This window comes from Nipponia nippon, unplaced genomic scaffold (assembly GCF_047370975.1).
Source record: "Nipponia nippon isolate SJK-2023a ecotype South Korea unplaced genomic scaffold, ASM4737097v1 scaffold_2, whole genome shotgun sequence".
In the NCBI taxonomy this organism is placed as follows: Eukaryota; Metazoa; Chordata; class Aves; order Pelecaniformes; family Threskiornithidae; genus Nipponia; species Nipponia nippon.
The window spans coordinates 65,204,880-65,228,529 of record NW_028262336.1 but is presented as its reverse complement, the minus strand read 5'-3'; the positions used below and the strand labels follow the sequence as shown (position 1 = coordinate 65,228,529).

Below are 23,650 nucleotides of genomic sequence, written 5' to 3'. Positions count from 1 at the left end.
TCTCCTCTACTCTGTGATTTCTACCTACCCCCCCCAGTCCTCTCACCAGAAGGCAAGAGCACAATCCCAGACGTGGGGAAAATGCCATCTGCTCTCGTGCACAAAAGCCCTTCTCCCAGGCTGGACCCTTCCTCAGCTGCTCTATGTCTCTGCAAGGCCTCCAGTCCTGATGATACTATGTGCTGCACAGCAGCAAGGCTTCACTCCAATTGCATGCTGTGTTCACGCTGCTTTCCATCTCGACGCTTCTCCCCCTCCATCTCTGAACCCTCTACTTCGTCTTTAGTGGAGTTGTTATACCTTCCTCTACCGCTCTCCCCCTCTCTCTTCAAAATACCTGCCAAAAGGTTATAGGAAGAACTTCACAACAGGAAGGCTCCTCCTATATGCAGCCTCTACCACTTGTTGCACTCATTTTTACTGTTCTCTGATTATGCACAAGGAGGTTGCTGGCATTCATCAGAAAGGTGCTGGAATACATCAGTTCAGTTGGTAAGACTAATGAGACTGATTTTTTCTATGGAGATCCACTGGTGACATACTTTTGATCAGTTCACCAGAGGCGGAAGACAAATAGCAAGGAAGAAGGCACTAAGTACAGTCCAACAGACTAGAGAAAATTAGCCAATCTTATTACTAACTTCTGGAACATCATATACAAGCTGACCTTAAATAAACAAAAAACTCCTGCATGTAATAACATGAGAATTTACGTGAACGGTGTCCTCTACCCTTCCCCATAGGTTTATTTACAACCCAAAGCCGACCCAATCAAGCTGGTTGCGCAATGGAAAGCAATGAACGTCTGAAAGATTATTTAACTTCACAGTGATGCAGGTAGCTAAGTGAACCCCTTATCTTCACACTGAAACAAGGACAACTTGAACAATAGGTTGTCCTGTTGACCTGAGATTATATGCAAATCAAAGGATTCTGCCTGGAGACAAGCAGGGCCAAATGTGAAGCTGATGCGATCAAACACAGCTCAGACTGAGGACAGGCTCCGGGACTGAGCGAGAGAAAGAATATTTGTGTGGGATCTGGAAGCCACAAAGAGATACTATAAATTTTTCAGCTTCCTTGCTGAAAAGTACCATTGCTTGGCAGTTGCTTAAACTAATCATTTTAGCTATCTCCTATTTCTCCCCATTTACCGAATTTTATCTGTGAAATCTGCTTAAAAGAAGGGGGCATCTGTGTTGTAGCACCTCACATGAAGGTAAACTAAATATTGACTCAGAAGAAGTTGACAGTGTTGGCTTAATGGCTTGAACACTCGTCTAAGGAATCATGCAGATTGCTGCTACGTGTGCCACAGGGCTGACAGTGTGGGCTTTGAGATGAATTTGTAAGATACTATTAAAAATTAATTAAAAAATATTTTCTTTGTTATAATTGCAAAGCCGGTCAAATATCTAATTTTCTGTTTTGACTAGAAATGGATCTGTCTGAAATGTGGTCCTGTAAAGACTCAGAAGTCTTGTTTAAAGGCTCCTTCACCTGGTAGTATACACAGTGCCTGGAAAAACACCTGTGCATCATATAAACTACATAATGTAGGATTTACCAGAACTGAAAATACCACAGAAACGGTAGTAAATGCCTATATGTTCCCTCTTATCTCTTGAAACTCTAAATAATATTTCTTCCAGATCTGCAATATTAGCTGTACTTTGGATGGGACATACTACATATTTTGACCCAGAATTCTTTCTTTAATTGTGGCAAATGGAATAAAGACATTAAGTGTGACCGCTATACTTTGTTTTTTCCACAGGGTATGGAAGCAGGGAAAAACCAAAACCAACATGATGTTTTCAAAATCTGAATGAGCCAAACTCAGATCTGACCATTTGGTTTAGTTATTTAGCCCAGAGTGATGAATCCAACCAAAGTGCTGAAATGTTTATTCGTTTGGCAAATGACAAGGTTTCTTGATGCAAGTGCTGGGTTCCTCTCAATGGCAAAAGCAGACCACAGGCAGAAATTCCCGTTGCTGAGTGGAACAGATCAAAGCGGGAAAGTAGCTACATTTACAGAAGCCAGCTGGGTCTCAACAGCCGTAGCTATGATATCTCACCCTTAGTTCTAGCTCATTAAAAACTGTGCTTCACCCAGCATGGTTAGTCTAAATGAACCACAGAGAGTAGTCTAAGAGAACTCGGGACAGCACCTGCCTGCCTTGTGCAACGGCCAGCTCCGACAATTCAATCTGACACTGGAAAATGCCACATTTGGGGATTCAGCCTTGTCCCTGCCAGCGTGCGAACATCCCAGGGTGTTTGGCCTCCCCCTTTTAGGTGTGACTAGGAGCCACTCACATCATCAGCATAAATACTCTGTAGACTCTTGCTCGTGGTGGGAACAGTCACACCATGTGTCCTGGCACATATGGCACCTCAGCCACCCTCTTCCAGCCTGACTGCTTCAGCACGTACCAAGAGGCCAACATTGCTGCCCCTCCCTTGCTTGGGCAAGTAAGGGCAAGATTTTGCTTAGCTGCTGGCAATAAAATAGGATGTACTGCTGTGCATCAGAGACATAAGCGTTTCCTTAATTGCATTCCTCAGCAGTAGGGACTGATAAACCAGTTCAGCCGGAACAAGAAACAAACCCCCAAACTTGGCCAAAATTCATGACTTGGATGAAAGTTTGATCTTCCAGGTTCAGAACAGAGGAGCAAACTAACCTCCCACAAGAAGCCCTGTTGCTGCTGAAAAGTCAGCAATACTATAAATGGTGGTAGCTCCTTGGTTGTGCTCTAAGTACGCTCTGCTGGGAGGAAATCTGTTAATTGTGTAGTGCAGCGATCAGTTCAAAGAGAACATCGGCCAGGGAGAATCATCACACTGGGCTTCCCAAGCTTCAGTCAAAACAACGTGAGGCCCTGATGCTCCCCTCAAGGAGTGCTCACACATGTTCATTACATTAATGAAGCACTGCAGGAGCCTGTGGTCCAGCTCTTATGGATTTTATCAGGTTTAATATAATGACCCTGCATACAGCTATCCTTCAGATAAATCATTCCTATTGCTGACCAAGCAAAACCTCCTCTTTCTATTTTTGCCTCCAGCTGTCCTCAGAAGGACACAAGCATTCCAGAAAAAAAATAATTGTCAAGCACACCCTCACATCTGTTAAGATCACATGCCTGCATTGCAGACAAAACCTGCTCAAGCAGAAACAGAGAAGGAGGCTCCCAGCTTGACTGAAGGGGGACAGTTTTCCTGACTGCCAGCTCCACAAGGTGAGCTGGGAGTCTGTAGTCCATGCTACAAAACTGGATGCTCACCTGGCAATCCTCCCACGTATGTCTTCACCGTGGACTGCAAAGAGCTCTCCAAGATGGACAGGCTGTCCTCTAGCTCAGAGATGCTTAGTTCACTCTCTCCTGCTATCCCATCTACCTTCAGGGATAAGTGATCTTTCTTGAGGAAGATGTCCACAGAGTGTTCCTTCTTATCGCAGAGATTTATTGCCAGTCTGGATACAACTGTGTTCTCCAAGGCCACGATGATAAACTGGACAGCAGGAGAAAGAAGAAAACGGAGGCAGTGAGCAGAAATATACCTAGCCGTGCTTATCCAAGACCAGGATGACCCCACTGTGGCCTCATTTACAAAGATTTTGCAGAGCCACCAGAGAATTAGCCTTATTACTATTGCTGATCGGGTTCTGAGCTCATTTGCACAGATGAAAAACCAATGAGCCAGTGGGACTAATTGTTAGTCTTAACCACTGTCTTCTCAGAGAGAATTCTTAGTGGGTCTTACAGAGGTTGTTACATTGCACTGGAACGAAACAGGCTAGAGCTGCTGTACTATAAATGAAAAGTTGGCTTGTGGGTTTTAATGAAATCATTCCTGACTTACACTCACGTAATGCCAGAATCCAGCCCTTTATTATGAATACCATTAAATCAGTTGCTTCAGCACTCCATCATAACTGGCCTTTCACAGCACCTGGAGCGACACCTAAGCCCATCTCTTCACTACCTCGGGACTATTACTGATGAGCTCCAGAGAATGGAAATTATTTGCTTATGGCATTAAATAGCTTCTGTGCCAGAAAAATATAACAAAATATGCCTGCATTCAAGAGACCAGTTCCATCTTTTACCTCGATGACATTTGCAAAGAGCTCCCTAGTAGTGTCTGACACGTGCCCGTAAGAGGCAGAACGTCGGTGTCAGCCAAGCGCCTCAGCCTCAGACCGTGTTCTGAACGGGTGGGTGCAAATAAGCAGGCAGGCAGCAAACCTGACAACCGTTTCTGAGAATGACTTCCAGTGCCCAGGACATAGCAAGGAACCTTCTCTAGAAAAATGCTTAGGTCTGTACCTGTTGTTTCAGTTTCTTTGTAGAGTGATAGTCAATCAGAGACAGCGATAAAGGGACAGATGCTTCTTCGGTAACCAGAGCAAACAGCACACCAGTATCTGTCGCTGGTTGAATTGCAGCATTTACTTCTATTTCCCAGCTTGTCTTGGTGTCATTTCCAGAAGAAGGTTGCACTACAGAAAAAGAAATGCGTAGCATGATAAACATAGAACTAACAGGTCAAATGGGTAGGATGTGCAATTTCTGCATGGAGAAGAGGATAGATGAATGAGCATATGGACAGACTGCCACATTTCTTTTACTCAAAAAAAAAAAAAATATTCCAAAGCACCTGAACATAAAATCAGAGAAAAAAATGGCATCAGTTTCCTCTTGTTACCTTCTGCATCCTGCTGCCTTTCAGAATGTCAAAGGACAAGGTTAAGTTTTTTTATCACAAAGAGAGATTCAAATTCCCATGGCTCTCAATCCAACATGTTCAAAGAACTGCCCAACACATTCAAAGAACTGCTGCAAGATAGGGCACCCAATTTTTGCAGCGTTCTTGACTGTCCAAAGATCATTGAGGAATCCAAGTCCAAATCTGACATACAGCAAACATTTCTATGAAAGCCTGTATTAAACTGAAAAAGGCTATAAGCATACTACACTGATCACCTACCTCATCACTGCCTGATCACCAGCGTCTCAGAAGCATGGGATGTTTTATCTCACCTGCTGAACTCTGAATTAAACTCTCCGACATCTTTCTTACTGACCCAGTGCCCTTGTAATTTAAAAGGTGATGCTGGCTACAAAGAAAGATTTCAATACTGTTTCTGCAACGTCCCTACATAGTAGTATTAGCTATGCTGGTTACCCACATCTTGAAATACAATAAGTAAGTTCTTTATAAAGTTTACCATTACGAAGCCAAAAAAAGGGAAGATTATTGTTTGTAGAAAAAAGACTATAAAAATGCAGGTGCTGAGGACTCATCTCTGCTGAGTGCTGTCATCTGCACTTCAGGTGCTGCGTTGTCTCTACTTCACAGCTTTTGAACCCATGGGGTAAACGAGACTACAGACACCTGATACTCCCTAATTTACAATGGCACAGCAGAAAAATCCACATAATGATGCACAGAAGGCTTCTGCAGAGGAGGAATTGCACACAAAACTAAAATAGATGGTTGGCATTTGTATAGGTTTAAAAATACTGACAGTTGATTGCACATATAAACAAACAGAATAATCCAGAATAAAGAAAAGGTGCCTTTCTGAGTGCTAAATTAGTATGGCCAAGTTGGGTTTGAAACTTGTCATTACTGTATCTAGGCCAATTTCATTCCGCTTGTATCAGGGATATGCTTAGTGTGTTTGTCCCAAGTGTAACGAATACCACTCAATGATTAAAAGTGAATCCGATTTTGGACATTTTGCTACAGACAATATAGCACTATGGCTTGCAGCTCTCCCTAATTAGCAGAAAACTGTGGATAGTGCTGGAACCACCTACGCTGCTGGCAGAGAGATGAGAGGCCCCTAATGCCAGGGATGAGCTGGAACCAGCCTGGATGTGAAATGCATTACTCGAGAACCTAATCCATCCTGGTCATATTCATACTGGCTCTAACCATCACACACAGGCCTGCCTTCACTACGAACCACAAGTTTAGCTATCCCCTCTCCATCCACAGCTGCCAGTCTGTTCTGCATCGATCAACACTGAGTCTGGCATACATGTAAGTTTTAAACTGTTTATTAACCAAGTATGATTAATGGCAGGACAACAGGTCAGAAATAAAAAAAAAATAAAGTACTTACCGTAAGTAAGATTAAACACAGCAAAACCTCGGCCAGGATAGAAAGACCCTCGTCCTGCTACAGAAAAGCACTGCATCTTTTCATTCATCTTAATGGTCTCTTGGATAGTGGTGTCCTCCCCATTCAGCCAGTTCCATGCCCGCATGCAACCATCCAGCCGAGGATTTATCTAGGAAGATAAAGCAGTATCTCATGCCTCAAACTGCTATTCAGTGAAGAATAACTGATTTCAGGTGCAGAGGAATCCTGAGTTATATTATGATATCAAATAGAGGAAATCATTTTGACATGTTATGACCATGCGAACCAATTGGCAGCAACCCCAATCCCACAACCCCAAGCAAATAAGTGGTCAGTATTCCCCAGGAAACTCACCTGAGTCCCACTTGCCTCCACAGGACAGAAGGGCACTAGCTAATGCAGGTGCTGATTTGGTTGTATTGATTCTGTCAGCTGCTTCTACATGCTGCACATCATTAGTGCAATTTACTTCTAAAGCTCTGTAGCCAAAGCTTTGTAACTCCCGTAATTCTGCACTGCAAATGCTGGAGGCTAACTTGAAGTTAAAAAAAAAAAAAATGTCCTTTGTGTCATTGCAAACAGCCTTCATGACACACAAGATGTTGGAACGGATCATGGTGTAAGTTGTTGGGTTCTGGCTTAAGGGAGGGGTGCCTGAGCCACAGGACGGGCACCCCACTCTGTACACACCTTGTTCCTTCCAGCGTCTAGTTACGTTATCCCGTACCAAATGTCAGCATTAAAATGTGAGACGGTATGTAAGGAGAAGGCTCCTTCCAAAGTGTATAAATCAGCACCATTATGCCCAATTAACTGAAGCAGAGAGAGAATTAAGTGTCTGAGCCAGGATAAAAACCTCAGGAGTTTTTGGCCCTCAATCCTATATTGAGACCACACCCCGAGCTCAATGTTTCAGACAAGCAGTGGCCCTGAATTGCTTCTTGTGAGGAACAGGAGCCTTCCTCAGCTGCTGCACTCCCAGTCACAGAGCTGCAAGCTTGTCACCTCAGTTAGAGATAGGGTTTCAAGGTGCCAACTCTGTGTGTGGTGGACATTCAAAACAGCCTGAGCAGCAGCTATTTCAGAAACACAGCAATCATCCAATCTCACCCAAAGAGTGCCTTAACTTTTATTCATACGCCTATCCGCTTGAATTAGGAGGAAATAAAGAAAGATAAGCTTCTGTTTTCCCTTGGGTCTTACTAAACTGAAAGAGCAGACACAAGCAGCAAAACTGTGATACAACATACACGAAGCACAAACTTCGGTCACAGCACAAAAAGTGCCCCCAACGTTGTTTCCAGACCTAGTGGGCACAACGGTACCCTCACACAGCGGCGTGCCCACTGATGCACCAGGGCCACTCACGGTCTCCAAGCCAGCACGACCACCATTAATTTTCAAGGCTTTGCCATGTGCTCCAGTTCTGCTGGGTCCTAATTCTGCAGGCCAAGGGTCCGATACATCTCACTCAAACTTACCAATCAAAAAATCAGGAGTCTCACCTTTGCTACTGGCTTAGGCTCCCTCTATAGTCAATGGAGAGAAAGCTGTATCCAGAACGTAATAATTCCACCTGTTTCAGGGCAGGCTGAACTGCTCTCAGGAAGGACCTACATCACCCCAAGAGAAGATGAAATCAAGCCCTTCAGGCACGCAAAACAACATGAGCGATCGTGCTATACTTACCGGTAGAATGAGGTCCTTTGTTTTGAAAGGAATGCCTCCTACTGTCAAATTCAGCTGATACAGTCCTTTATCTAGAGTAAACAGATCCCCTGAGACAGCTATTTTCATAACTGCATCCCTGTTGACCTTTATAACCAAACTTCTTTCGAGTTCTTCAACAGAGATCTGAAAAAGTAAAATGGCAAATAGAATAATTCAGTATAAAAAGAACTTAATATCTGCAGCCTCAACTAAAGGACAGACACCACTAGGGAAATTCCCAAGATGGAGAAATATTTTCTGTCCCCAAGCCTCTTTGTCTATCTTTTAAGCTACATTCCACCTTGATATGTAAATCTTTACTCTAGACAGCAACCTGAGGTTGCCCTAATGGTGAAGGCAGCTCAGCTACTTCAAAACAGCTACACAAAAATATGAATGGATTAACTACATGACATTTGTAGGTCGCTCTATGCAAAACGTAAATGCAATAATGAGTTTTTAATGAGAAACTTCCTATTGCAACTGCATGTGAAAAGGAAAAGCTGGACAGACAGATAAGATGTCTTTTGTTAGGCCAGTGAATGATAAAGCGGAAGCCTTCCAGCCACATTAAGTCTAGTCTTTGAATACTGACCCCTGAAAAAAGAACAAAAGAAGATGTCATATTTGAGAGGGTAATAAACATGTGTAACAAGCAATAATTTTTCTCTCAAAAGGTATCTGCAAGTTTTACCTCCCTGTCTCCGAAGAGCTACTTCTAGGAGGATTCGATCACCACTGAAATTTCGAAAAAATTTCATAATTTTAATTATGACCAGGATGCACAGAGAAGCACTATAAAGCAGCCAGCTCTGTGGAGGAGAGGAGGAGGTGAAGCACAAAGCTGACACGTAGCAGGCTGCTGAACAGCAGCACAGATTCTGCACCTTGGGACCTGGGTCCTGCTCCCGACGGGGCGTTCTGTGGCCGTAGCAGAAGACAACCCCTTTCCTGCAGAGCAGAAGAAAGGCGCACACCTCCTCTATTTATCATCTCCAGCGCAGCACTCCTTCTTCCCACTCCATGACAGATACCCCACTCTTCAACCATATAGCTCTGTTCCCTGGGACACCCAGATGGTGCCTCCATCAGTGAGCTGCTCTATAGAACCAAACATCTATTTCAGTGGCTGTTTAGACTTGTGCTTCCCTCTCCCTGCTAGTAGGCCAGGTCATGAGCATCTTTCTCTTTGCGTTTTGAGAGTAGCTGCCCCAAAATCGTTTGCATCAGCCACACTGAGCTCTCTCTCTGTGGCTGTAAGGTAAAGGATGACAGGGTTGAGCAGGTTTATTCCTGGACACTCCCTTTGGATTGCAGTCTTCAGTAATGGAAGATTAAGTGAATTTGATAGTTGAAAAGATTATTCACAGAATATCAGACTTTCTGCTCCTGTGGATTCCAGTACAGTCTGGTTTATATTGCTAAACACTGTTTACACCTGGCATGTTGCTCCATGCTGTATCCTACAGGACATGAATTTACTTGTCTGAAGCTTGCTTGTTTAAAGTGGCATCTACACCTCCCCATTGCATTCCATGGAGACACACAAGCCAGTCTCAAACAGGGTTTTTTGGGCATTGGCAGGCTGTAAAGTCCACTCAGTGGGTGGGAACATGAGCCCACAGGTCCTGGCAGCCACAGCCCAACTGGCTTAGCTACACTGCCTATCGAGCTAAACCTCACTCGGACGCCTCTACTCGGCGTGGCGGTCACTGCTGCCCTAATACACTGGGGTGCAGAGCGCCACAAGGAGCTGGCGCAGACCACCTCCCTGCTCCCAGCATGGATTGCAGGCAGCCATGGAGCGAACAGGGAAAAGCCGGCTGCAGCAATGCCCGTACTGTGCTTCCTCGGTGGAGAAATCCAGCAACTTGCAGGGCCACCAAAATTCAGGGCCTTCTAAAATTTTTTTAGATTGTAGAGTAAGTAATAACATATAAATTTTAAAAAATTAGTCTGAGTTCTTAGCTGCTCATTAATCATTAATATAAACAAACCCAAATCAGTGTAAACTTCCATAGGAGAAGGGGTTAATCCCTGTGGAAGCTCTTAACAAATTCCAGTTTAGGAAATTACATTCTGCCTACTTCACAGTTGCCCTCTGGCAGTTTCAGCTTCGGTTCCTTATATTCAAAGCTTAATTGCTGGTGCACCACCATCACCTACAAACCAAAAGGGGAAGCATTTGGGTAGTTAGCAGACTGCTCTAATTCCCTCCTCCTGTTGCAAGGAGTAGCTAGCTGCAGCCTGCCATGGTGTGCTCAGGGATGGTCAGGCGGGCAGTTCTCGTAGCTAAGGGCTCCCATACGGTTGGCCATAAGGTCAGTCAGCTTTGTGTTTTGGGTTCATGCCCTGGGTAACTCATAGCGCAGAGCCAGCCTGTCCGCTCTTTGCTGGAAAGCAAGTGGACGGCACCGAAAAGGGACGAGACTACAGGCAGCTGCAGGGTTAGAGCAAATACGAATCTGCCTGTGATTGCTTAACCTTCAGTTCTGACATTTAACAGTGCAGGTAGGTTATTATTTTTGCTAACCATGCTGTCCTCAGAGCAGTACTAAACTAAACATTGAAAATAAGACAAAATGATGACTTTTTTTGGATACGCAAAACAAACAGAAGGTGAGTGTGTTCTCTACTATCATCAGTTCACATAGGCCACTTCATCCAGCTGGATTACACACAAATAACTGTATTAAAAGTTTTTTCCTGAGGCTTGCTTGTTTGTGTTTTCAATGCTGGGAACGATCATCTAAAAACAGACTAGGAGCAATCAACATCAGAGAACATACCTAGGTAGTGCCTGAAGCTTTGAAAATGCCTTCATATTTCCATGAAAGCATGCAACTTTTATTCAAGATACCAAAAGACATACACTGCTAGTGCTTTTTTTCATGTTTTCCTTTTAAATAATCATTGTTTTTTCATCTGCTGAAAGTTAAATAGTAAAATTACTATTTTCTCACAACCTCTATAAAGTTCTCCCAAGTTCCAAACTCCACTATTGTAGGTCTAACCAAAACTAGGAGCTTGATCCTGTGCACACTGAAGTCCGGAGTAAGACTCCCAAACTGCATTTGAGTCTGGACTGTGACCTCTGAAGGGTGTTGGGGTTGTGCTTCGCAGAAGATGAGGCTGAGAAGTACACACAAGTCCATACTTAAAATGAAATGTGTGGCTACACGTTTTATAAGAGACAGGTAAAAAGGAATAACCCCTCCTCAACAGCATTTCCCAAATTAAAAACCATGCCAGACAGAGGAAAAAGGAGAAATGAGGGTGGGGATAAAATGGAGGAGCAGATTTATAGTTTTATGGCTCAGTCATACAGATTAAGTGACATTTAGAGACAGGGGTGACCCTGGATGTTAAGCAGAAGAGAACAAAGTACCTGTAGGGTGGAGGCAAGGGATAAGAAAGCAGAGCAGAGAAAGGAGAAATCAACAGCACCCCAGCAATGCAAGCAGCATCCCGAGTCTCAGAGGTGAGTCAACCATGAAGTCAAGAGACCAAAGGCTCCTTCCTCCGGCTGCCATTCATCTGTGGGTCAATCCTTCTGCCTTTGGCCAGTATCAGGCACAGCATTAACAGTTTCACTTTTGGAGACAGGCCATCGGCCTGCTCTGAGCAAGCACTCCTGTGCCAGCACTGCATGATGCTCATAGAGCCATACCATGTCTCTGCCAGCGGCCAGGCCCTGCTCAGCCCGCGCGCAGGGCAGCACGGCGGGCTGCAGGGGCACCTCTGCCCCGGCTTTGGCGTGGCTCCTGTCCGCCTCCACCGCACAGCACCCACAGCTCGGTCTGCACTGTCCCAAAAAGTCTTGGGGAAGGGTTTCCAGAGGATTCATACAATCTCTCAGGGAACGTGCAAAGAGCGTGTTGCTGCAGCAACCCAACTGGGCAATTTTTGGGTTATGATGGTACCTGGGGATAAGAGCCCTGACACCGCTGGCTGGCAGAAGACAAATAATTCTTGCCTAAAAATGATAGTTATTTTTATCATACTGCCTTCTCTCCCTGCAGAAAGCAAGCACAGCCTTTGTTTACCCTGTAACTCCTATGTGTTTGAGCACTTTTGTATTACTTGAAGAAAGAAAATACATTTCCGATATCTCCCCCATAACTAACATGGGAAAGTTTGTAATTACTTCATAATGAGGTCTGGCACTTAACAAGTATGTTATGCTCCTGTGTTAAATGGTTTAGCTCAGTAACGACTGCTTTTTGTGACTCCAAAGTCACCCCCGTGGCACCAACTCTGCTTTTCACATCCTCCGTCACCATCCTCCCTGCGCAGGCAATTACAGTCGCCATATTTCAAATTAGAAGAACAAGTCTTACAACGAATTTAGTAAGAACTGGCTTGAGGCTATTCCTCCCTGTAAAGATACAGCATGTCACACATTTTATCTACAGCTTTGCTGAACCTCTACAGCTCTCCATTTGGAATCTAAAATTGTTTCAGTGACAGTAAAGGAACTGAATTAAACATCACCTCATCTGCTGGAAACATTGCCAAATGTCAGTAGTTGACAGTGAACGCACTCAAGGACTTCTTTATTTATTCATTAGGAACAAAATTTTTCCCACCTTGCTTTTTTCTTTAATGAATAATTCTGAATTTTTTTTTATACTAAAAAATTGAAACCAGAAAATTATTCACAGTTACCAGTATCTGTATTTGCCTCATATGTGAGTTAGCTGAGAACTTCCCACCCACTCCCCAAGAGACACATCAACTTAAAAGTCAAAAGATCTGATTAAGTAAGAAAAAATAAAAGGGGGGAAAAAGGCACAAGTGAGAAGATGCATATATAAATTGCTAACCTAGTGTAGATCATACTACAGGATGCTTTTCCCGATCCTGTCACAAACAGTAACACCCATGATGCTTCCTGAACCACCAGGAGATGTTCTGAGAGAGCATCAAGAACATGAGTCCTTACAAGCTCCAAGATGCAGTGCATCGTCTCATGGGATGGCCGGGATTATGTTATTAGTAAGCAGAGATCCACTTAGTTTCTAATATATCCCAATACCTTTACAAGGGAAATGGACTATTTTGTATACAAACAAGCCTGAGGAGTTTAAAAAAGGATACTGTAGCAGAAGAGATTTGTCTGCGACTAAACAAACACACAGATGAATAAACAAAACCAACTACACACACCACACAGCAAACAAACCACTCTTGGAAACTTCCTGAAGAGTTCCTTCCTTCTTACTCCCTTCCAACCCTCACCCAGAAGGCATCTTCTCAAGCTAACGTGAAGTCATCTTAGCACTGCTGCATCCCAGAGGCACTGTGTCTTCTCTGGTCAGGCTAGCACTGCACAAATTAGTGACCCAGCCTAGTTTGCAATGGATATTAAGTATAATTCAATTTCTTAGGGAAAATATCCTGTTTTCACCTTAGGATGTATAGTGTACCGGTGGGCACTGAATAGATAGGTTGGAAAAGCACCTTCTCAAAAAGACAAAGAATACACAAAGTGTAGCTGCACTCGACAGAGCTCATCAGGAACAAGCCAGGACAGGGTGAGAGCTCAGCAGCGGTCTGGACTCACCGTCTGCCACATGCCGTGGTTGATGAGCGGTCCGCTGCTGGTCACGCGGCCTATTCCGCTGTATTTCAGCTGCAGCTCTAGCCGTCCTTTGCGCAAAGCCAAGACTACCCATGTGCTGTCTTGATGGCCTCCAGCAAAGAAAAGGATACCTTCAGGATCAAAGGTTCTAAAGTCGAACTCAGCCACAAGTCTGACCGCACAGGTGCCAAGAAATAAATTAGTTATGCAGAGTTCAAAAACCACAGAGTACTTTCCATACAGATAGCATCAATTCTAACAGTTACAAAGCTCTGTTAAAACATACTAGCTTTTAATGTACTCCTGAAAGACTTAAGCTGTGAAGATGGACTTTAAAGTAGCGTCAAGAATAAAGAATGTACTACTGAACTTCAGTAATTATCTTAGGAGCTCTGCGGTCAAGGCTGCCTTTCTCAGTTACTGGTTTGGATACTGTTTCACTTTACAGGACTCCATAATCCAAACAGATAAGAACGATCATAGGAATAATTGTTATTGTAAGGACTTAACTCCACTGCATGCATTAAAGCCGGAGAGCCACCGTCATTCTAAATCGTCCTCACCTCGTCAGTTGTTTCCTTTTGAAGCGCAGCCTGATAACAGGAGTGCCGCTGAACATCCTCCCCAGGTATAAGGATTTGATACTTTTTCCAACAGCAAAAGGCACACATGGTATTATGTTCTATAAGCAAAACACATTTTTGAGTGCTTATTCTCCTCACACAGCAGAAAGAGAATCAGAGAGTATGCCTCCTCTTCTTTTCTCGTGTATTTGCTATACATATAGCAGGCTAGGGCACTTTAATGTTTATACTCTCAAAATACAGTTGTTTTGGTACTGAGAACATTTCCTCTTTCCTTCCCTCATCCCTCCTATCCGCCTCGGAGGAATGCTTTCCTGTTGCAAAACGAAACCATACTCATAAGGTACAGCATAAGGTTTTCTACTGCAACGTCGTGCCTGCAACAAAAGATGTGCTAAGACCTTGCTGTTGCTTGGTTGCCGCAGAGGCAGTGGAAAGTGTCAAGTGCAAGTGCTGGTCTGTAACGTACACCATACACCCTGAGACTTTCACACCGTCCTACTGGGTCTAACTCAGAAAAGCCTGTGCAGCTCAGAGCCAAACAGAGGGCTGGCAGGGCTATCGGTGGCATGCCCTTTTTGGAATGGGGACAGGAGGAGCACGAGAAGAGAGAGTCTGAATGAACCTCCTCCCAAAAAGGCTAACGAGACCCTTCTTTTCAGGAGAGCTACTGTCCCCAGCTCACGTGGCCTTGCCAATATGAGTCCTTCCTGCTGGTCACTCAGCTCAAATGGTTTTAGTCCAGAGCTTCATCAGTTATTCTTAATTGCAATGTAAAATAAAGGTCTGTTCTGCAGCTACGGCAATGAAGACTAACATACCTCACACGTATTCATGTCCCGGGAAAGTTTTACTCCCCCTCTGCCATCACAATGACAGGTATAACTCCCTGGCGAGTTGACACAGGTCTGTTCACAGAGCTTTTCTTCACATTCATTTATATCTACATAAAATCAGCAAAGAAGCGAGGAGAAAACAGCAGTTGAGTTTGTTTAAACATGAATCATCTGGGGGAAAAAAAACTTTACCAATGCTGTTTTGTAGCACCTTTCATTTGAGCGTGCCCAAGTGCTCCGTAAGCCCGTACTTACCCTATGCCACATCTTTACAGGAAAGAAGAGTTAGAATTAGCATCCGCACAAATCTATTTTCACAGACAGATTCCAGCTGCCCAAAGACACACAGCAAGTCGGTGAGAAGGCTGGAAGCAGAGCTCAGCTCCCTGTCTACTGGTTCAGAGCCCTGGGCTTTAACTTCTAGGCAAGACTCCCTCCCTTCAGGCCCCTTCTGCTACACCTGCGCTGGCTGGCTCCTGCTCCTTCAACTCAGGTTCAACTCAAGGACTGCTTGCTTCATTGCTACTCAGCAGCTGGCTCCTCAACAGACAAGTAAAAGCTGAGTTTCTCGTTCATATTTTTTTTTTCCTTCGGCTTGTTTTTATCCACTTCACAAACAAATGCAGGAAAACAAATTGTGATGGCCCACAGGGATCTCTTCAGGCACAGATAAACACTTAAAGCCCAGTAGGGCTGGTTGCCGTGTGATTCAAGTCATTACGTTAACGTAGACAAAAGGCAGGGAACAATGCTAGTTTTGGAAAACTTTCAAAACTTACTCTGTTGAGAAAGCTTGCAGGCAGTGTAGCCAGCAGAACTGTGCATGGTTCCAATGCATATTAAGCTCCTAGTTCAGAGTAATACCACAAGACAGGTTTTGAAAGAACAACAGCTACTGCTCTGTAACTTTCCTTGTCCTACAAAGAGAGACAGCAACATGCACAGATGCTTCTGAGCTTCCACCAGATCTTGTACTTGTCATAAATTCAAGAAATCTCAGTACTCTGGTTCGTACAGCTTGAGTCAAGTCATCAAAAATGACTGCAAGCTGCAAACTCACTCACAACTAGGGAAAGGGATCAGAAGTCCAGTGTGTAAGAAATATTAAAACAAAGCTTTTACTGAAGCCTGAAATTAAATTTCTTTTTTTAATACCTTTAAATCATGTCATAAATGCTAACATGATATTTCATGAACTTACCCTGACAAGTCTTTCTCACGTCATCGTACTTGTAGCCTGCATCACAAAGACATTCATATGAGCTTATTAAATTTTTACAGTGAGCTTCTCCACAGATGTCTGCTGATGCTGTGCATTCATCTATGTCTGCAAAACAGGCAATTAAACAACACGACTTCAGATGAGTATAATCACTTCACTGTTTGCACACTGCAGTGGTCTCAGGGTCAAGAGATCCCTCTGTTATTTTGGTAACTGAAAAAACAATATCTTTAAGAATCTACCTTTAGGGTTAGCTAGCTATAAGAAGTGACTTCAGGCTTTCAAAACCAGTTGTCGCTTGTTTCTTTAAGCCATTAACCACTATTGGAAAAAACAACGCAAAGTGAGCCAGGAGAAAAATGGTAAAACAAAACAATTCCCACAAAACCAAAAAGCCCCACTCCATTCAGGGGGCTGAAACTGCGGGTTAAAAAGCAGCAAGCAGGAACTGAGGAACAGCAGTATGAATTTTCCCAAAACACAGAAGGAACACACAGCCTGCGGAGCATCACAGATTTCTGTTCTCCTTCCTCAGACAGGCAAACAATAATTTTTCATGCATTCACAAAAGTAAGATCTAAATCTGCTGATCTATAGTGGTAAAGGGGAATTGAAGCAGCCCAATTTGTCACAAAGAAGAAGTCGTGTCTGAGAGATGTTGTGGGGTTTCACCACGAAGGCAGGCAATGGACTGGAACATGAAATGAACTGGCCCACAAAAACAAACAAGTGTTTTTCTAACATGTTAACTAATACCCAGCAGAATCCTGGTGTTGACAAAACATTTGCAGGATACTGAGAGTTTAATGTTTACTTTTGCTTTTTAGTACATGTTAAAACTACAACTACATGTTACACTCTGTGATTTTCCCACGTATGAGTGAACTGGCCTATGCTTATACGCTACGTTGACAGTGCTCTGATAGACAGCACTAGGGTATTATACACATATACATACATACAAAACCAAATGTAACTGTGAGCCCACTTGCCATCCACCTGTCCACGCCAGCTGGCACCAGAAGACAATTCAAAGGCGAAGCTGGCTCCTCCAAGCGGCTGCTCCCATTAGAAAGGGACACCATGTAATCTGTACAGTCCTTGCTTGAAACAGTGGAAGTGACACAGAAATAAAACCCTGCTTTTTGTCTTTTTGCTGGTAGCATTACTATGTTGTTCAGACCAGGTATGCAAAGTGGTTAGAAATACGTTGTCACATCCATCTGTAAGAGGTATATACACAGCCTTGCCTGTTTTTTCATGAGATGATACACACGACTTTAACAGCCACCTGTGATCATTAATGAGTCTGCCTCTCAGCATGCAGTTTCTTAACACTTTTAAAATCTCAGTTGCTTAAGTTTTGGTTATGTAAATTCATTCGGCAGTTTCAATCAGATACTTCAGATCCTCACTTTCTGTTCTCAGCTACTGTGTAAAACAGCTGCCAGCCTTCAGCAGGGCCTTTCTACAGCTATTCATATTCAGTTGCAGTGAATTTACCCATCTGCGTCTATCTGAATTCATTAGCTGCTGCACATATCCACACTTAGAAAAATAAATGAAAATAAGAAACACACAAAAGAAAAACAAATGGCTCATATACTACGGCATTGTGAGACTGGAAAGAATCACAACAACGCATCTGGCCAGCCCTTCCTCCTCTCAATGTCAGGCTATGAGGACTGATCAGCTAAACCTATTTAGCACAATCCAAGCCACAAATCCTCTGTGAATCACGCCTGTGTTATGATATTGGAGAGCAGCACGGTGCGACCGCTGACAAGCCCAGGCATGCAGTGCTGGCTGGAGCACCCGGGACAACCCCAGCAGAGTGCAGCTAACAGGAGCTACCAGCAAGCCTCTGCTGGGCTAGGGAGTAGACCAGGGCTGCTCCATGCAACCCAGCTCTCTGCAATACAGTCACAAGTCACTGAGCATCCACTGAAGCAAACTGGGAGGCCCAGCAAAGCTTACCTTCACATGTTCTGCTGTCTTTAAGAGCATAACCACTGTAGCATGAGCAACGGTAGCTGCCTAGCTTGTTGAGACAGAGCTGGTTACAGCCACCATTCTGCACTCTGCATTCATCAATATCTACATCAAAAGAAAGTGTCACAGTCAGCTTTTGACCTCCGTAAATAATCTGGAGGGTGAGAGTGGGGTAGGAGTTGGGAAGGAGAACAACCAAACAAGAAACACTATTACAGCTGCAACACAATGATTACAAAAAGCACAAAGATTTCATTCAAACACTTCAAGTACATTAGCTCAAGTTCATTTAATAAAAAAAAAAAAAAAGACAGAGAAGGAACTGTAACTGAGTATCTCCTTCTCAGCTCTGAGAATGCAGAAGAGTATCTTTAGTCTCTGTGGAGGTGAAAAAGTTTGTTTGCAGAAGCAAACTAATTATAACTAATGTATTTTATATCATAACTAACTTTTTAAATTGTACTATGATCAGTAAGTTCAGGATGAAAGCTTTAAATAAAACAAGAACAATATATCCTTACTACTACAGAACTCATTAGAACACAAAAAAGTTTTAAGTTCACAGCTACTGAGCTCCGTGAGCTAAAGGGTGCTCCACTGAAGTTAGCAGCAAAAGCCTATTAAATTCAGTAGGGCCTGGATTTCAGCCTCGAAGTGTCCTACCTGGTCATTATGTCCTGCTTGTCTATGGGACTCTAGAGTTAGCTGATGGGTAGAACAGCACATTTCATGGCATTTTGTAAGAAAAAGAGGGAATATGCTTCAGACTGATCAGTTGCTGAGTTCTCAAAGCTGACTGTATACTGATCAGACAACTGTCTCAAATGCTTAAATAAGCTGCTTGTGAGTGAGCCTATAATCTCCCCACAATATTTACATCAGAAGGAGAGGCTTTGGATCTCCCGCTGTTCTTGGCTGCCACAACTCTGGACTGGCTGAATGTGATTTCTGGTAATTACTTAATATTGGCAGGCAGAAAAGCAGAAGCCCTGACAGGAAGCCTGGCAGGCAGAAAAAAAAAAGAAACCAGAAAACAAGAGGAGGGAAGATAACTTCAGTGTTTCATAAAGGAATGCAGAAAGTCCTCTTGGGGCCTGGAACTTCTTGCACAAATAATTTCTGCCTGAATATTGTCGTTGGAGTTGGTGGAAATACACAGTGGGATGTAAGTGGACGTGGAATAAGGTCCTACTAGCGAAGAGGCTTTAACAGATGAATCTCATCAGCTTGTGCATCATCAGAATCAGCCGCCAGCTGCCTGCTGAAAGTCACTGTTCCCATTGCAGGGCTGCTAGAAAGGAAGATGGGGCAAATTCTCGGGGTCTGCAGTCTGTGATCTACTACATCGGGGTTAACAGCAACAGTTGAGGCGGTTCTGCTTGAAAAGCCACTACAGCTCTATTTCTGCTGCCCCTTTCAGAAGGGTGGGACAGAAAATTGGAGCATACCTTCTTAGATTACCTGGCCAAGACCAAGCTGAGATTCGTTAAAGGCATATAAAAAATGTTGACGTGACAGAGTTATATGATTCACAGAAGGGTAAAAACACGAGTGGTGTGTAATCCAGGTTCAATTCTGTGACTTTTGAATTGTGCAGCACAGTATCAGTGACCAGTTGAGAACATAGCAAAACCCAATACATCATTGTTACAGGTATAAAAGATAACGAAACCCAATTACCTTTTTCACATGTTTTTCCCTGCCAGCCACGCTTGCATTCACAATAGAAGTCCCCCTTGAGATCTTCACATTTGACGGTCCCCTCTTTGTGACAAGGATCAGGAGAACACTGGTTTGGCAAATCTGATTTATATAAGGAATAAAAAAACCAAAACAAAACAGAACAATACATTGAAGTCACTGACAACCTGGTGTTTCACTCTCATTAAAAGTCAAGAAGCTTAAACGCTAATGGGGAATCACTATCAGAAATACTCACACGTGGCAAAACTGGAAGCTAATTCTTAGTGCTCACATGCCGAACAAGCTGTGCCAGGAGTTTTGCGGAGCACATGCAGTGGAATTCATTTCATTGCAAAAGGGAGTGCGCTACCACCCCTGTATCTAAAGGGCATGTCCTGAAAGAAACAGCTCAAAGTAGCTCATTTTTAAGAAAGTTAATTCTACTCTCCCTAGTTTTGGAGAAAACAGAAAGCAGGCAGCAACTAAGCATTCCAGGGAGGATGGGTACTCTTTTCAATTACTTTTGGTAGTTCAGCTGAGGATCTCACCAGGGTTGATAGCTTTGCTGCTAGCAAAGGTTTGTATCTGAAATTTTTGTCAGAGCTGCCCAACTTAGGCTTTTCTACTATGTAGAATGAGAATAAAAAAGAAATACCAATGTGTTAACAGCAGAAGAATCACAAACCACTAATCCAGTGTACAGGCAGCACAATGTTCCTGTGGGGCCAACACAGAGTGAAGTCTGCCACTGATTTTTAAGCCAAGTTCCAATAGTTGGCAATGGATGTTCTCCATAGAGAATAAATAACAACATATAATAAAGAACAACAAGAGAGCAGTCACCATACTTTGGGGAGGACTGGGGGAACAAATATCAAATTTCCATGTAACTACTCAATGAATGGAAGTCACCTGTCCACCTATCTGCAAAACACTCAGGGACAGTGTTTGCAGAGATAGCTAAAGGGAGGATCAGAGAATACCCTTGTCCCCACAAAAAATGAACTGGTAGTTATCACGTAGTAGTAACTAGTTACACAGGTGTTCTAGATCAGTGATCTTCAAAAAATATAAATGTATTAACCGTTTCCACAACCTTAACCAGAAGGAGCATCGCAAAAGTTCATCCTGTAGCCTGCAAAGCTCACCTAGTCAGAGGGCCTTTCTGTTTACAGACCCCCTCCCAGCAGTGGGTTTCAGGAGAAACAGGGCACTTCTGCGGACCTTTTACACTTGGGTGAACTTTAGGCACTGACCTACAGACTGACCTACACTGCAGCAGTTACGTGGTCAGTCCCACTGTCCTCTGTGCTCACCAGCACACGGAATCCATAGGAAAAGGAAGTCCTGTGACATGAAGGCATGATGTCCATGCTTCTCTCCTGATGAACGTACCTGGCAGTTCCTCGTGCCTGACCAGCTACGCCAGAGTGGGGTGGCAAAGCTACAAAGCAATGATTCTACCCAATCCTTTCGGTGAATGATACAGGAACTGTTGGCAGCTGCTGCAGCTAGCAGTCTTTAAAGGAAGAACTACTATATTAACGATGCCTCCTGCAATCCTACAGTCTGGGCAACACATCCTTACTGCTCAGCAGAAACCCAGTTCAGTCCAGACAAAAGGAGTGTACGAAAAGTGGACCAGACAGGTACATTTAGTGCACCTGATTAGCAACAGCCCTCCAAAGACCAAGTTTGGTCTGTGATACTAGATTTGCAATGCAAAAAGTGCTCAGTGGGTACACATTAAGCGAGCAGCAACAGCAAAGACCCCTTTTCATACACTGGCTCTGCTGAGACCAATGTTCAGTAGACCACTATCCAGTTCAGACTCTTCACAATCTTCTGAAACATGACTTGTGGATTGATGGGCATATGGGGTGGCAGGGAGGCATGTAGGCAGAGGAACTGTTCGTAGCCCCATCAGGCTTCTAAAATGGAAAGAAGTTAAGAATTGAATTAACTCCTACTTTTGTCAGGATTATACTGCTTCTACATTTGTCTTCTTAACTTCCTCTGTGTGACCCTGAAAGTCACCTTCGTGACAGGCTGCTTTGAAAAAGCATTAACATTTCTGTGAGTGCAGGCAGAAGCACTGAACAGCATTTTTGTTTGCACTGACCACCTTAGATTTGAATCTCAGTAATCACAGACTGGCTGAGGTTGGCAGGCACCTCTGGAGGTCATCTGGTCCAACCCCCCAGCTCAAGCAGGGCCACTGAGAGCCAGTTGCCCAGGACCATGTCCAGACAGCTTCTGAATATTTCCAAGGATGGAGACTCCACAACCTCCCTAGGCAACCTGTGCCAGTGCTGGGTCACCCTCACAGTGAAAAAGTGTTCCCTGATGTTCAGGCGGAACCTCCAGCACACTGAATTACCTGAAGACTGATATTAGCTGCACACAGTGTTGCAGTTTATCCAGATTACCACGGAGTACTAATTTCATATTTGCTTTACATTTGTCACATTGTACAATATAATAGTTTTCACCACTCCTTTCTCTGTAGGGTATTTAATTGAGCTTTGGACATAAGGACTGTCTAGTGCAAGTTCACCAACCATGACAAACATACCTGTCCACTATGCGTATGTTTATAATAAAGACTCCACCGTTCTTCTGGAGAAGACTAACAGATGCCAGAAATCAGCAGGTGATTGGCAATGGCTGTCATTAAATATAGTGGGCTGAATCAAGCAGGACAAAATAGATTAAGTGAAGGAAGGAGCTCTGTAAAAGGTCGTAAGGATCACAAATCTCCACAACTGAAAGAATTTGCATTTTAAGTTGTGATTTCATCCCCCTCTACCAAAACACAGTGGTTCCATCCACTCTTTCACTTCAGGTTCTCCTCTGTAACCAGCCCAGCTTCAACCTCTAGCTAGGGCTATGCCATTGAAAAGATAAGCATTTATCCTGAGCCTCAGCAAGGTGTTCCGTCGTGGACAAGGGAGGAGAGAGCCAGAGGGCTCACCAGGAACAGAGTGTGACTTGGCCAAAGAAACGCTGATTTTCTGTATTTCATCTTGATGCTCAGAAGCTAGTGCCTGGGAAAACTCTACAGGAAAAGCAGGGGTACACAACCCTAGGAGCCTCACAGAAATAACCATCCACTCACTGCAAACAAGGCCTAATTACCTTTCTTCCTCACCACTCCAGCTGGGCAGAGCTGGGGCAAAGCCACAGCCAAGGTAGAGGCCAGGCCACGCCACACAAAAGAAAACACAGCTACACGGGCTGTCTGCCACATCCACCCGCCAGAATACCTCCCAATAAATCACTGCCCAGTTGACACACCACTGGAGGTGGAGGAGTCAGGGAAGGAGAGGCCAGGTTAAGGCGGAGATGAGCCACGACAGAGCAGCTCTGATCAGCATGTTTCTTCTCCCAGGCAGACCAGAATTTGTATACAGTAAACAGAATGGTCTAGGTATAGTAAGCCAAGTCTGGTTTTTTGAAGCAGCACAAACCAAGCCTCCCAGACATGGCAGTGTTTTCAAAGTCACTTGATAAGCAAAACAGGTCAACAGGGTTATCTGTGGCTTATCTGGTGTATCCTCAAGCTTCTGATTCTTTCCCTCAAACTGGATTCTGATGTGCCTTGCAGAGCCAGATGGAAATAACACTTCCCAGCAGAATACCACCCTATCGCAACCCATGGTAAATGGCAGGAACAACCACGGACATTTCTATCGCATCAACACTGTGCTGATAGCTTGCTTCTCTTATCATGAGAGTTGGAGAACATGAGACACAGCCTTATACTCTCCTGGTGGCTTCACAGCTGTGTAATTCTGCCAGCTTCATAGAAGATGCTCCTGATTTAAACTATTGCAACAGAAAATGGAGCTTTTGTTTCCATTCATCTACATGA

At 43.9% G+C, this 23,650-nt stretch overlaps 1 protein-coding gene across 1 annotated transcript in view; it reads right to left on the bottom strand.

Annotated features, from left to right (window-relative positions):
* Positions 1 to 23,650, bottom strand: part of GAS6 (growth arrest specific 6) — a 43,262-nt gene that overhangs the window by 682 nt on the left and 18,930 nt on the right. Inside the window, exons 5-14 of the mRNA XM_087758227.1 lie at positions 19,774 to 19,896; positions 18,079 to 18,198; positions 16,081 to 16,206; positions 14,865 to 14,986; positions 14,023 to 14,141; positions 13,442 to 13,631; positions 7,855 to 8,019; positions 6,145 to 6,313; positions 4,340 to 4,512; positions 3,293 to 3,521 (exon numbers count right to left, since the gene is read on the bottom strand). Coding sequence (XP_087614353.1) covers positions 3,293 to 3,521; positions 4,340 to 4,512; positions 6,145 to 6,313; positions 7,855 to 8,019; positions 13,442 to 13,631; positions 14,023 to 14,141; positions 14,865 to 14,986; positions 16,081 to 16,206; positions 18,079 to 18,198; positions 19,774 to 19,896 — 1,536 coding nt within the window. The remainder of the gene's footprint in view (positions 1 to 3,292; positions 3,522 to 4,339; positions 4,513 to 6,144; positions 6,314 to 7,854; positions 8,020 to 13,441; positions 13,632 to 14,022; positions 14,142 to 14,864; positions 14,987 to 16,080; positions 16,207 to 18,078; positions 18,199 to 19,773; positions 19,897 to 23,650) is intronic.